General features: G+C 35.9%; 1 protein-coding gene across 2 annotated transcripts; it reads left to right on the plus strand.

Moving 5' to 3' along the window:
• The first annotated feature begins 960 nt into the window (after positions 1-960).
• ssuh2.1 (ssu-2 homolog, tandem duplicate 1) lies at positions 961-13,561 on the plus strand. Of its 2 annotated transcripts, none has more exons than XM_022682198.2 (12): positions 961-1,067; positions 7,210-7,305; positions 8,099-8,183; positions 8,289-8,418; positions 8,527-8,587; positions 8,762-8,886; positions 9,327-9,389; positions 9,784-9,863; positions 9,965-10,057; positions 11,260-11,365; positions 11,555-11,662; positions 13,005-13,561. In XM_022682198.2, the coding sequence occupies exons 1-12, from the start codon at positions 1,043-1,045 to the stop codon at positions 13,137-13,139; spliced, it is 1,107 nt and encodes a 368-aa protein (XP_022537919.1). In that variant the 5' UTR covers positions 961-1,042; the 3' UTR covers positions 13,140-13,561. The 2 variants fall into 2 exon arrangements, with proteins under 2 accessions (XP_022537919.1, XP_049327845.1); XM_049471888.1 differs by having other exon boundaries at positions 962-1,067; positions 8,099-8,178.
• Positions 13,562-14,286: the final 725 nt, after the last annotated feature.

Consider the following 14,286-nt stretch of genomic DNA (forward strand, 5'->3'; position numbering starts at 1 on the left):
AATATTGTCACAAAAACAAACCTGACTATAAAGTGTACTTACTGAGGTTTATAGCAGTAAATATGCATTTATTTATATTAGAATAAATACAACATTAAGTCAATTTCAGTTAGCATGTGCATATATATATATATATATATATATATATATATATATATATATATATATATATATATATATATAAAACAAAAAAGATGCAGAGCTTTCAGACCTCAAATAATGCAAAGAAAACAAATAAATAATATCATAAATATATCATAAATCATAAATAATAAATAATTCAAATTCAGAAATAATCAATATTTGGTGGAATAATCCTGATGGTTTTTAATCACAGTTTTTTTTCATGCATTTTGGCATCATGTTCTCCTCCACCAGTCTTACACACTGCTTTTGGATAACTTTATGCTGCTTTACTCCTGGTGCAAAAATTCAAGCAGTTCAGTTTGGTGGTTTGATGGTTTGTGATCATCCATCTTCCTCTTGATTTTATTCCAGAGGTTTTCAATTTGGTAAAATAAAAAAAATCATAATTTTTAAGTGATATTTTTTTTTCCAGAGCTGTATCTCTGTTCAATACAGTTATAACTGCAAGAAAACAAAAAATGGGAAAAAAAGAGTTCATTCATTTTTGTTCATTAAAGTATAAAAAAAATGAAAGATGCAAGAATGGAAAAAAAGATACATAAAATGAACATAAACTGCATAACTTATAACTTAAATCAAAAATTTAAACATAAGTAAGGAAAAAGTTAAAAATAAATCTGTTGGACACACAGTACAGTGTAGATGTAAATGAATAGTGAAGCTGACTGAAGGTATTTAAACCCCGCCCATATACTACAATCTGCACGCCTATAGGCTCCCCTAGTCAGTGGGCGTGTAAGGGGCGTGGTTTGCTCCCCCTGAGTCTCTGATGTTGGTTGTTTATGTGGTGAGTGTGAGCTGCTGAGCTTCATTCAGCGAGTTCCCAACCAGAATAACTTCACCACCTTCATCATCCTCATCATCATCATCATCATCCTCATCATCCTCAGCAGATATGGAGGAGAAAGATGAAGATAACGGTAGGTCACTGTCATCCAGCTGTATCTTCTTTATATTGTGGCGGCTCTATCTTCTCTGTTTTAAGGATAATCACAGTTTAAAACCACATTAAGGTCAGTAATAACTGATAACTCAGCTCGTCAAGCATTTTAAATATATTGTTTAGTTTCAACAGAAAAGAGATCACTTCAGTTTCTCTGATTTAGCTATTTATAGGTTTATGTTTGAGTAAAATGAACATTGTTGTTTTATTCTATAAACTACAGACAACATTTCTCCCAAATTACAAATAAAAATATAATGATATTCTCATTTAGAGCATTTATTTGCAGAAAATAAGAAATGGCTGAAATGACAAAAAAGGTGCAGAGCTTTCAGACCTCAAATAAGAAATGCGAAGGACATTTTTAAGAGTTCAGAAATCAATATTTGATGGAATAATCCTGTTTTTTAATCACAGTTTTTTGTTCATGCATCTTGGCGTCATGTTCTCCTCCACCAGTCTTACACACTGCTTTTGGATTACTTTATGCTGCTTTACTCCTGGTGTAAAAATTCAAGCAGTTCAGTTTGGTGGTTTGATGGTTTGTGATCATCCATCTTCGTCTTGATTATATTCCAGAGGTTTTCATTTTTATAAAATTAAAAAAAATCGTAATTTTTAAGTGCTCTCTTATTGTTATATATATTTAAAGTGACTTAGTGGTGTTAACCATAGGGGCAATATATAAATATATATAACTATTATTAATATGGGGTCATTTAGCATCACAGTCTCACAGTTTGTTCAGAAGCCTGATGTCCTGTGGGTAGAAACTGTTCATTACTGCAAACATATAAACATTTTGTTCATAATCGTAATGTAAATGTTGATTAAGATTGCCCTACTGTGCCTAACATCTACTTTTACACATTAAAGCTCATCAAAACTATATAATTACTGCAATAATTACAGTCTGTTGGTCCAGTCCTCCAAAAATCAGCTTATCATGTTTCCCCCTGAGAAAATGTGTTGCCCACTCCCGGACACTAGGCTTATCGGTACTGATAACTGTACTGATGATGGACAATCAAACAGCAGAAACAGGGAAAGATTATCACAGAGAAAAAAAAGAAAAAACACTAGATGACAGTTTATCTTGTGAAATCTACTTGTGAAAGTCATTTAAAGGCCTTTTTTACAATATTACACCACTGTTAAAGCTAATACTGGTCTATGATTCTGCCTGCATACACTAAATAGATAAAGTATCATATTAGCAAATTTACATGTATTTGCAAATCGTCGCTGTCCAATGAAAAACGCTCATCTCTCCAAAAATAAAACATCAATTTTACAGGAGAGAGAAAAAACCTTGTAAACTTTCAATGGAAGTCAATGTAAAAAGAGTTTATTTCAGGTCATTTTGAAGAGTTTCTATTGGTCCGTTCATCAGGAAATTTTGGCACAGTGTGAGGGACAGTCTGTCTGTTCAAACTATGTAGTAAAATAAAAATTAACAAAAATATATATATATATATATATATATATATATTTTTTTTTTTGCATATTTATTTTAATCATTGGTACACAGTAAAGTTGCAGCTACACTAAAGCTAAACTAAACCTATACTTAAACTACACTATAATTACTGCCCCTCACAAACATGCCAGCATTTAAAAATGAATAGTGATATTAATTCATTTTTAGGTGTTTGATGCCAATATAATATAAATATAATTTATGTTTTTTGGCCAATTTAATGCTGATTCTTTTCATTACATTTAAATACCCATTAACAAAGACTTAAATGGTATTTGATATTTGCACTTATAATGTTTTTTTCTTGTTTCAAGTAAAAAGAATGCCTTAAATGTATTTTTTCAAGATTCCAGATTAAAGATATTGATTGCCACGTGTACAGTAAAAATCTTACTTACTTTTCTAATCTTCCACTGATTTAGAAGCTATTAGGAAAAAAAGTAAAGAGAGTAAAATAACTATAAAACATAAATTATAGACTATAACAAACACTTATCATTTTAGAAGTGCAGTCTTGTACAATACTAGACATTTACAAACACTTTACAAACATTTATTATCATTACAGGCAAAAATGAAGGAAAACTATTTCTTTAAAAGAACTCTTTAAATTTACTTCTAGACTGTGCTTCTTTTAGCTTCTATTTGAAAGTTTTACCATTTTGTTGTATGTTACATGTATATTTTTTGTTAAATATGAAAATGGATGACTTCTGTACAAATATTTTGACTTTATGCTGGTGTGCTTTTTCCTTAAAGTCATCAATAAAAATCATTTGGGAAAAAAAAAGAACTTTTTAAAACTGAACTGCATCTAGCAGATAAAATTGATTTTAATCTGATTCATCTTTTAATCTGATATAATGCCATGACATCATTATATCATCATTCCTATACTTATTTTTTTTTATTTAATAGCATTATGCTACCTCTATTAGAGTTATTTTTTATGCTGTTTATTGTGTCAAGCTAGGGGTTGGTGTTTAAATTGTATATATTTATGTTGTACAATTGAACATAATTTTTATAAGTTTAATGCTATCATTTCATAGTTTTATAATGTATTTAAAATTATATCATAAGGTTAGATGTCGTGCATTATTATGGATTAATTCTAAAGTAGGCGGGGCTTGTTTTTAGCGCTAGCGTTTAGCGTTTGTGCTGATGCTGGTTTGCGCGTCATGGCTGCAGTGCGTTGGGTACCAGCCTGTGTTGAATAAGTGCTTGTTCTCATGGGTCTGTGATTATGTGTTATTTGGTCCATTGTTAAGGTGTAGTGCCGCACAGTCTGCACAAATAAGACTGAACTGAGATGAATTGGTCCCTGGGTAGCAGGTTTTTTCTCCGTCAGAGCGGGTCACCTTAACTCTAACTCCAGTACAATAGACCTAAAAGGGGAATTACGAAAACATTTTAACATTTCACGTAATATTGCATGTATGTATTGTTATGTAATCTGCTCAAAAATAGGATCTATATTGCTTTATAACACTTTACATGTACAAAATCAAAAATAATCCATATACACTCTACTGGCGACAGGTCAGCACTGCAAATGCATAAGGGTTTTGCATTGTCTGTCAAAAATCTCGATGTACTTCTGCATTATTGCTTATTACAACCCCTTTACACAAGTACACAGTCATACTCCCACTGTATAATATTATTATAACCATTTTGAACATTTTAGCCACAATTTAGTCTTTAGTCGGTAGTTTGATATAATAGCATAATTGCCTCTCAAGATTAAAAAGTAAAAAATTTAACCATTTAATTTATTCAAATATGCTTTATAATACTCTACATGTACAAAAAAACGTCAAAAAATGCATGCATATATGTCCCTAAAAAGATATGGCCTTGATGGCAGCATATGTTGGTCTAAGTTCTTGATGTTTTTCTGCGTTAATCAAAATCACAGTACACAAAACATAGTGCCACTGTATAATATACACTTACATAAACACTTCTGAACATTTTAGCCAAATCTAGTTTTTAGTCTGTACTTATTTAACTAATTGGCTTTCAGGATCAAAAGAAAAAAAAAAAGCATTTCATTTGTTAAAAATAGGATTTAATTGAATTTATGCAGTTTTTGTTGATTTCTAAAATAACTCATTTGATAAATATATATTATGTATTAAAGTGCCCCTCACCCGTTTCCTGTAGAAATGTCACTGTACAGCAGTGATGGATCTCCACTGCCAGCAGGGCTTAAAAAATGTCTCCATGTTGTTTTGATAGCCGCCCAGCTCCTCCTACAGTGATGTATTTTGAGTGCATTGTTCCTTCAGCCACCAGCCTGATCCCCCCTCCGCCCCCCCATTCTTTAGCTTTAGCTGAAATATCAATCTTAAGTATGATCTCCTGAGGAAGCCCATTTACGCCGGCTATTTTTATCCTCTTGTTAGCGGCATTGTTTGCTAACATGAGTACGCTAAGTGTGAGAAATACTGTATTTATAACTTTCTATGCAGGGCTTTTAAACAGGCAGTGGGAAAGCAGCCTGGTGAATAGGCGTGGAGAACTGAGTGCTAAGTAAACCTTCTGTAGAAGAATGGGGGGTTTTCATGGAAAGAAAGGACAAATTAAAGTGGAACCGTAATAAAAATAAGGATTACTGGCAGAGGAGCCAAACAAGTTTATTTGAGTTTATAGAAGCAACAGAGGAAGCTCTTCACACTGTGGACTGTGCTCACGTGAGAGATACAGAGAGTCAGAGTGAGGTGTAGTGAGGTGGTGAGGTAGTGAGGTAGAGTGAAGCAAAGCAAAGTAGAGTGAGGTACAGTGAGGCAAAGTGAGGCAGAGTGAGGTAGAGCAAGGTAGACTAACGTAGAGTAAGGCAGGGTGAGATACACTGAGGATGAGTAAGGCAGATTAAAGTAGAGTGATTTACAGTGAGGCAAAATGAGGTGGAGTGAGGTAAAGTGAGGCAGAGTGAGGTAGACTAAAGTAGAGTAATGCAGAGTGAGGTAAAGTGAGGAAAAGTGAGGTTGAGTAAGTTAGACTAAGGTAGAGTGATGTACAGTAAGGCAAAGTGAAATAAAGTGAGGTAAAGTGAGGTAGAGTGAGGTAGAGTGAGGTTTAGTAAGTTAGACTAATGTAAAGTGATGTACAGGGAGGCAGAGTGAGGTAGATCGAGGTAGAGTGAGAAAGAGCAAAGTAGAGTGATGTACAGTGAGGAAAAATGAGGTAGAGTGAGGTAAAGTGAGGCAGAGTGAGATAAAGTTAGGCAGAGTGAGGTTGAGTAATGCACAATAAGGCAGAGTGAGACAGAGCAAGGTAGAGTGATGTACAGTAAGGCAGAGTGAGGTAAAGTGAGGTAAAGTGAGGCAGATTGAGGTAAAGTGAGGTAGAGTGAGGTTGAGTATGTTAGACTATGGTTGAGTGATGTACAGTAAGGCAAAGCGAGATACAGTGAGGCAGAGTAAGGTAGACTAAAGTAGAGTAAGGCAGAGTGAGGTAGAGTCAGTCATTGTGAGGTAGATTAAGATTTCACATTTTTGTCTGTATTTTGCACCCATGATTAAAACTAAAGCGTTTATTCCTGATTATTAAGAAGCTGCTGCTGCTGAATTGGTTCTGATATCAGTCTTGTCAGCTGCTCACAATCTCAAATTCCAGAGGGTTTGTTTATGTACTACAGTGACTCTTCCTGACCCACCCTCTTCCACTCTGGAAGCTCCTCCTGTGTGTGTGTGTGTGTGTGTGTGTGTGTGTGTGTGTGTGTGTGTGTGTGTGTGTGTGTGGAGAAAGTGAGAACATCAGTGCTGAGGCGATGAGTTCAGTTGGTCCTGTAAGTGACCTGTAAATGAACGATGATAGTGAACAGGGTTTATATTCTGCATGTCAAGGATGCACCAAATTATTAGGAAGTATTATATATTCACAACATCTAAAGGCGTTTTCACACCAGCACTATTTGTTTTGCTGAAATCGTACTCTGGTCTGTTTGTACTCTTGGTGTGGTTTGATCCAGCAGGTCTAAAAACAGTAATGGTTTTGAGACCGTATCGAGACCCGCGAGAGGAGTTATAGAATTTACCATTTTTATTCTAGCTTATCTGCTGTTCAGGTGCAGTTTAACCTGATACATTAGCCAGATTATTTATTAATACAGCTATGAACAAACACTGTCTCTCCTGCTGCTCCATGTTCTAAAATCTTTTTACACTAAATGTCGTATTTGTGCAGCGTTCACTGCTCCCGGCCGTGACAGTCTGTTTTCTACAGGACATCCCGCTGAAAACACTTTGTATTAAAAGCGCAACACCGCACTTTCTTTCTATATTTACTTTTTTTTAATGCTCCAGCACCAAACAGCTCTGACCAATCAGAGGAGTCAATGCGCAGGGGTTATTGGTGCGTATTTTGGTGCGTTTAGGTTTGTGCCTGTGTGAAAACAAACCTAGCCTACAGAACTACAGGTGTGAAAATTCCCTAAAAGATGTAGAGATGGCCATATGTTCAGGAGATAGATTCCCAGTGTTCACATGTTTGGTTTTGGTCCATTTCTGAAGATATCTGAGCCAGGGGATCAAGGAGCTGAATCAGAAATAACTAAAAAAAACTGGACGGTCTATTTGGTTCATCAAAATCTCAGAGTTTTCAGCAAACAAGGCTTTTCTGTTTCCTGTAGGTTCATTTGACCCCAGCATTCCAGAGGAGGGTCCGTCAGCTCCCCCTCCTGGCTGGTTGGACAGTGTCTCAGGCTATGAGGATGACAATGGAGATGGTAAATTTCTTCAATATTAGCAAAAAAAAAGTAGTTTCTGACCAGCTTGGATTTCAATGTTATCTCTTATAGTTTCTCCATGCTGGCTGAGGAATAATCAATATAATTTTAAATAATTATATTAGTGTTTTTTATTATGCAAACCATGAACCACAAACCTCAACTTATTGCTGGGCGTTATGAATGTATATCACTGTATTTTTTAAAATTATTATTTATATTTATTTTTTTGCATGACTGGGCTTTTTACTATAGGGTTGTGACTTACTGTACTGTTAGGAGTTTATTTAATATGAAACACTAAGGCTTTAAATTAAGGCTTTGATTACTGTTGTGTTTACTTTGTCCAAAAAGAATCAGACTTCAATACCAGAAAAACAGCTAAAGAATGTAAACATTAGGTTTTCCTTTAATAAAATTAAATATTTTAATAATTAGTTCCATAAACACTATAAAGAACCTAAAATACTTAAAATGGACGTATTCAAAATAAATGTTTTTATAAGTGTTATTCTAGAAGCCTTTAGAGATATTACAGTATTTAATAATCTGTTTATCAGTTTATTAGCACAATTCCTTTCATTCTCCAGTTAATAAATGCATTCAGTTCAGTGTGCATTAATATTATTAAAAGGGCTATAGTTACTCATATTGCAAGGAGCAGCAGCAGCTGAAGCTGCAGGAGTTCTGTTCTCATGTTTCTCCAAGCAGAACAGTGTGATACCTTGAATTGTTAATAAACTCATCATTTCAACAGGAAAACATGATTAAAAACATCTTCTTTATCCAACAGATTCCTCAGATCAGATCTGCCCTCCTCCTCCGGACCTCTTTCCTCATCCTGAGAACGACAGAAACGCATCAGTTCCAAATGTGATGTATGATAACAGTGTTTCACACAACATTTACAGTGAATCACACATTAAAACTCTGAGTAAGCTGTATGTAAAAGGGGTGTAACAGGGCTGTAACTGGGTTGACAGGGTTCCTCAGGTGTCTGAAGACGTGGCCAGAGAGGCTTTGCTGAAGTTCGTGAAGAAGAAGTGGACTTACAGCAGCAAACCAGCTCTAAACCTGGTCTACAAAGATTTAAAGCCTTTTACAGTGTATCGGGTAACTCTTGTTCTATTTATAGCATTAAATAATTGAATTATTATCTTAAATATTCAATTTTTGTTATACTTTTATTGTGAAGAGTTTTATTATTGTCTCTTGTTTTAGTACTGCTTGGAAACGTATACAGAGTCCAGATCCAGTGCTTGGAAGCATGAGACATATACTGGTAATACTGTATATATATATATATATATATATATATATATATATATATATATACATATATATCACACTTGTAGTTAAAGAGAAGTTAAATCATATCTTCTTATTGAAAAAGCCAGACTAATGTATTTGTTATTTGTTGAAGTGTACAAAGTTCAGTGTTTTTTTTTCTCATCAGGGCAGTTTGTGGATGGACCTCAGTATGGCCTGAGCCCCAAACCGTGGAACGTGGAAGTTCAGTATCCGCCCAAATTTACTGATATGGTCAAGAAAGTGCGCGTGCCCCACACCTCATCTGTAAAGGTATTTTTTATAATGTTTTATCATTTTTGTAACTAATAGTCTATTTTATTTTGCCTTTTTTAGAATATTTCTCAAAATATGTGCTGTTATATGGTATTTATGGTTATATGGTATTTATGGTATATGCTTGTCTTTTCTGCTATCTCTTAACTGATATATATATATATACAGTATTACCAGTATATGTCTCATGCTTCCAAGCACTGGATCTGGACTCTGTATACGTTTCCATAGCAATATGATTTTACTATTTATAGGTTTATGTTTGAGTAAAATGAACATTGTTGTTTTATTCTATAAACTACAGACAACATTTCTCCCAAATTCTAAATAAAAATAGTTTCATTTGCATTTGCATTTATTTACAGAAAATGAGAAATGACTGAAATAACAATAAAGATGCAGAGCTTTCAGACCTTTGATTCTTGATGTTTTCTCAGAATTGTTACTGGTGTCATGGGAAGGGACGGGTACGCTGCTCTTTCTGTCATGGCAGAGGACGAGTAAGTAAATGATGTAATGATGGGTCATCATTTTTGCAGTGATTTTTTACTTAATTTTACTGACAAAGAAGAAAACTGGGTGAAAAATGGTTGTGCTGCTTTTTTTAGTAAAATGCGTGAATTACTGGACTATAAATGTCTACAGAACTTTGCTTGAGCAACAGGAACAGCAGGCAGGTTTCTGTGTGTTGATCCTGCTTGATGGGTGCAATAGAGTTGCAGTGTGATTGTTATGCCATTTGAGATTGATTTGTAATTGTCATGATGTTGCTACTTGGTAAGTTGGTAAGTTTAGTTGCTCTGGTGCCACTAGTGTATTTGTGTTATTGTGCAGCCCATTCATTCCTATTTAAAGCATAGCCTTAATAATATTAATAATATCATTATCTCTCAGATGCAGTGCATGTCGTGTCACGGTATGGGCCACAGCTCCAACAGAAGATGCGCCGGATGTCACGGAGGAGGAAGACGAGCGTGAGTAACGGCTGTCTTTAGAACTCAGATAATGATAAAGAATAAAATTTCATTTTTAAATCAATAACATGCGTAATGCAGTATTCCTCTATTTAATGCAGATGCATGCGGTGCCATGGTACTGGTCTTATCATGTGCAGGAAATGTAATGGAAATAAGAAGCTCTTGCATTTTATTCAGCTCACGGTCACATGGTAAGTTTATATGCTAAATAGTTATGACATGCCAAAAGTCATGGGACAGCAGTATGCAAATAGATCAGAAGTATTACCTCAGCGGACGAGAGAAGAACAACAGAAGAAGTTATGGAGTGTTATCTTGAGGTTGAAGACATTTATCTTTCCTTCACCCATAGTGTGCATGGCAAAAAAAAAACGTGACCACATGCTAATTTCTGTCCCGTGATATTTGGCATATCAATATATATATTACATAGGTATGCTATTTAAAAATATATATATATATTTTTTTTTTCCCCCCAAACAACGCACTGATACTTTTGCTTTATTGATTAACTGATGAGTAATAGAGTCAGTAACATGATGCTATTTGATGTTAGGTATGATATTTTGAAGGTGGTTGTTAAGGTATTGCTTTATAGTTGCTAGGGTGGCTATTGTGTCTCAGGAGGTTGCTAAGGCTGCTATGTTGTCTCAGGAGGTTGCTAAGGTTGCTATGGTGTCTCAGGAGGTTGCTAAGGCTGCTATGGTGTCTCAGGAGGTTGCTAAGACTGCTATGGTGTCTCAGGAGGTTGCTAAGGTTGCTATGGTGTCTCAGGAGGTTGCTAAGGCTGCTATGGTGTCTCAGGAGGTTGCTAAGGCTGCTATGGTGTCTCAGAAGGTTGCTAAGGCTGCTATGGTGTCTCAGGAGGTTGGTAAGGTTGCCATGTTGTCTCAGGAGGTTGCTAAGGTTGCTATGGTGTCTTAGGAGGTTGCTAAGGCTGCTATGGTGTCTCAGGAGGTTGCTAAGGCTGCTATGGTGTCTCAGGAGGTTGATAAGGCTGCTCTGGTGTCTTAGGTGGTAGCTAAGGCTGCTATTTTGTCTATGGTGTTTGCTGTGGTTTGGCTTAATAGTCAGTAATGTGGCTACGGTGTCTCCGATGGTTGCTAAGGTTGCTATGCTGTTTTGGGAGATTGCTAAGACTGCTATGTTGTCTTTGGTGGTTGCTAAAGCTGCTATGGTGTCACAGGCAGTTATTAAGGTTGCTATGGTGTCTCAGGTGGCTACTGTGGTGTTGCTTGGTTCTTGCATGTTGAGTGCAATAATGTTGCAAAATGTGGTTAGTTTAGCTTTTTATTGATTATTATTGGATTTATTTACTCAGTAGCATGATGCTATATGATTTTAGGTTTGTATATATTTTACTATATTATGTTATATTCTCTTTTTTTTCCAGGAAGAACCAAGTGTATAGGTTCGTACCTGACCGGCAGACTGGCTTCCCCATCAAGAAGTTTGAGAAAGTGTCTGGGGAATTGTTCTTCATAGATGAAAATCTCCTGGTATTCATTTATTATTCAGCTAAGTATAATTATTTGCATTATTACCATGATAATTATTATTATTAATAATCGTGATTAGTGTTAATTCGAATTACTAATCCATCACAAAAATAAAATACAGTTAATACAGAGGAGTAAAGCTATGAGAGAAGCTGGAAGCAGTATTAATGTTAGTAGTGATGTTTGCAGGTGTATCCAGTAGAGGGCTTCCCTGACCAGGAGATCTGCTGCGCCTCTAAAGACGCCATCCGGGAGCACTGGTACAAATATTCAGCCTCCAGCCGCATCCTGCAGCAGGTAAACCCACCGTAATACAGCAACAGACAGCAGGACATCTGCAGGAACACTGGAAAATTAACGTAAAGCAACATAAATAAACTTATCAGGGTTTCTTAATTAATTTTCACTATAATATATATATATATATAAATGGTCTAGTGGTGTAAAACTCTGCCACTATGATCAGGAGATTGCTGGTTCGAATCCCGGTCATGCATTTTGTCATCAGCTGCCTGCCGGAGCCCTGAGAGAGCACAGTTGGTCTTGCTCTCTCTGGGTGAGTACACTAGATGGCGCTCTCTCTTTCCCCTCATTACTCATAACTAGGGTGATGTGGATCAGCACAAGGCTGCGTCTGTGAGCTGATGTATCAGAACCGAGTCGCTGCTCTTTACTCTCAGCGTTAGCGCTGTGATGCTACTCGGTAATGCTACAGCAACAGCAGCAGCTCAAAAAGAGGTGGATGTATCGGAGGAGGTGTGTGCTAGTCTTCACCCTCCTGGTGTTGTGGATCACTAGTGATATGGGGGATATACAGCTGAGCAGCAGAAGAATGGGTGGGACAGTTGGAAAAAAGTGGTTCTGGGACTATAAAAGGACTAGCAACTCTAGAAGGTTGGGAGTTAAGCTTGTTTTCACCACAAGGGGGCGGCAACAGCAGGCTTGTCCAAACTCAACAGAGTCGCAGCATTAGGAGGTTTTTAAGTGTATTCATTTCACTTATCATATCATATAATCATCAACTTAAAATACAGGTGAGTACTGCTGTCCCATGACTTTCTGATGCCATTCAGTATTTGTTTTATTTTATGTATAGGTATTTTTTTGTCATATTTGTTCACTTCTTTCTGAGCCTATGTTGCTGCTGAAATGGAGTTTTTATATTTTTTTTATTTCTACATTTTTATAATATACAGAGCTGCTTTATCTATTGATTTACTATCAGAATTTATATATATACAGCTCTGTATAAAAATAAGAGAGCACTTAAAAACGACGAGTTTCTTTGATTTTCCCTAAATTGAAAACCTCTGGAATATAATCAAGAGGAAGATGGATGATCACAAACCATCAAACCACCAAACTGAACTGCTTGAATTTTAAATTTTTGCTCCAGGAGTAAAGCAGCATAAAGTTATCCAAAAGCAGTGTGTAAGACTGGTGGAGGAGAACATGATGCCATTTTCTCATTTTCTGTAAATAAATGCTCTAAATGACAATATTTTTATTTGGAATTTGGTAGAAATGTTGTCGTATTTCATAGAATAAACAGTTTCACTGTACTTTCACATCATATACAGCTATTTATGAGTTTAATACTCTCTCTCCGTCTCTTTCTCTATTTTATTTCTCTCCACAGCGACAGACTATAGAGCTGGTGCCGCTCACTCGTGCCGTTTACTCCTATAAAGAGAAGGATTATGAGTATTTTGTCTACGGGACTGAAAACAAGGTTTACACCGCTAAATATCCCAAATCCTGCACTTTACTGTAAAAATCACGTCGTCTGAACATTTTAAATGGTCACAATCATTACCACCCACTGCACTGTCCACTGTCGACCTCACAAGATAACACCTCACAACTTACAAAATGCAGAAGAGGAAGAATTCCCAAGACGTCTCCCGAGCTTTAACCTTGTGATCCATTTACATACTGCTGTACCATGACTTTCAGATGTTGTTTAGTATTTCTTTTATTTTATTTTCTAAGTATTTTTGTCATATTTTGTCACTTTTCTCTGTGCCTGTGTTCCTGCTGATATGGAGCTTTTATATTTTTATATTTCTACATCTTTATAATTTACAGAGCTGCTTTTATCTATTGTTTTCTTGTCAGAATTTGTATATATATATATGTTGAAATATTGCACTGTATCTAAATAAATATTTTACACAAATAACTGCAATTAAAAAATATATATTGAATTTAATGTGTCATCTTTTTATTCTAAGGACAACATACTGTTGCAGATTGAAGTGAAGTTCTACCAACTCTATCATAATTTTTTGATAAAATTTGATCACATTTCTCTACATTTTCACAGTTTTTCATAATGGAACAAACTATGAAAACAATATTATAATAAAAATCTCTAACCCATTAAAAGCACTCTTCCACATACTCACTGCAATTACACATTCTCACCAGATAGGTCTCCAAATCCGTAAAATCTTACAGACTGCTCAAAAAATTCCTCAAAAAGCTTCATTATATGTTGTACTCAGTGGTCCAACAGTCTAAAGCGCTGCCACTATGATCAGGAGATCACTGGTTCGAATCCCGGTCATGCAGCTTGCCATCAATCAGCTGCCGGAGCCCTGAGAGAGCACAGTTGGTCTTGCTCTCTCTCTGGGTGGGTACAGTACAGTAGATGGTGCTCTTCTTTCCCCTCATTACTCCTAGGGTGATGTGGATCAGCACAAGGCACAAGCGTCTGTGAGCTGCTGTATCAGAACCGAGTCACTGCGCTTTCCTCCGAGCGTTAGTGCTGTGATGCTACTCGGCAAGAGTCTGACTTCACATGAATTAGACATTAAAATAAAAAAAATGAGAGAAAAATAGCTTCATCATTACACAAAATGTTACACAGCATGATTATAGGTGCCCTTCCTGATGTCTGTGACATTGTTGAAACATAG

The sequence above is a fragment of the Astyanax mexicanus genome, chromosome 24, assembly GCF_023375975.1.
Source record: "Astyanax mexicanus isolate ESR-SI-001 chromosome 24, AstMex3_surface, whole genome shotgun sequence".
Lineage (NCBI taxonomy): Eukaryota > Metazoa > Chordata > Actinopteri > Characiformes > Acestrorhamphidae > Astyanax > Astyanax mexicanus.

Bases quoted from the DNA above. Each gene is read 5' to 3' on its own strand.
- ssuh2.1 (XM_022682198.2), top strand. From the start codon at position 1,043: ATGGAGGAGAAAGATGAAGATAACG. The intron at 7,306-8,098 runs GTAAATTTCTTC...TTTATCCAACAG, and splicing joins TGAGGATGACAATGGAGATG to ATTCCTCAGATCAGATCTGC. The intron at 8,419-8,526 runs GTAACTCTTGTT...CTCTTGTTTTAG, and splicing joins AGCCTTTTACAGTGTATCGG to TACTGCTTGGAAACGTATAC.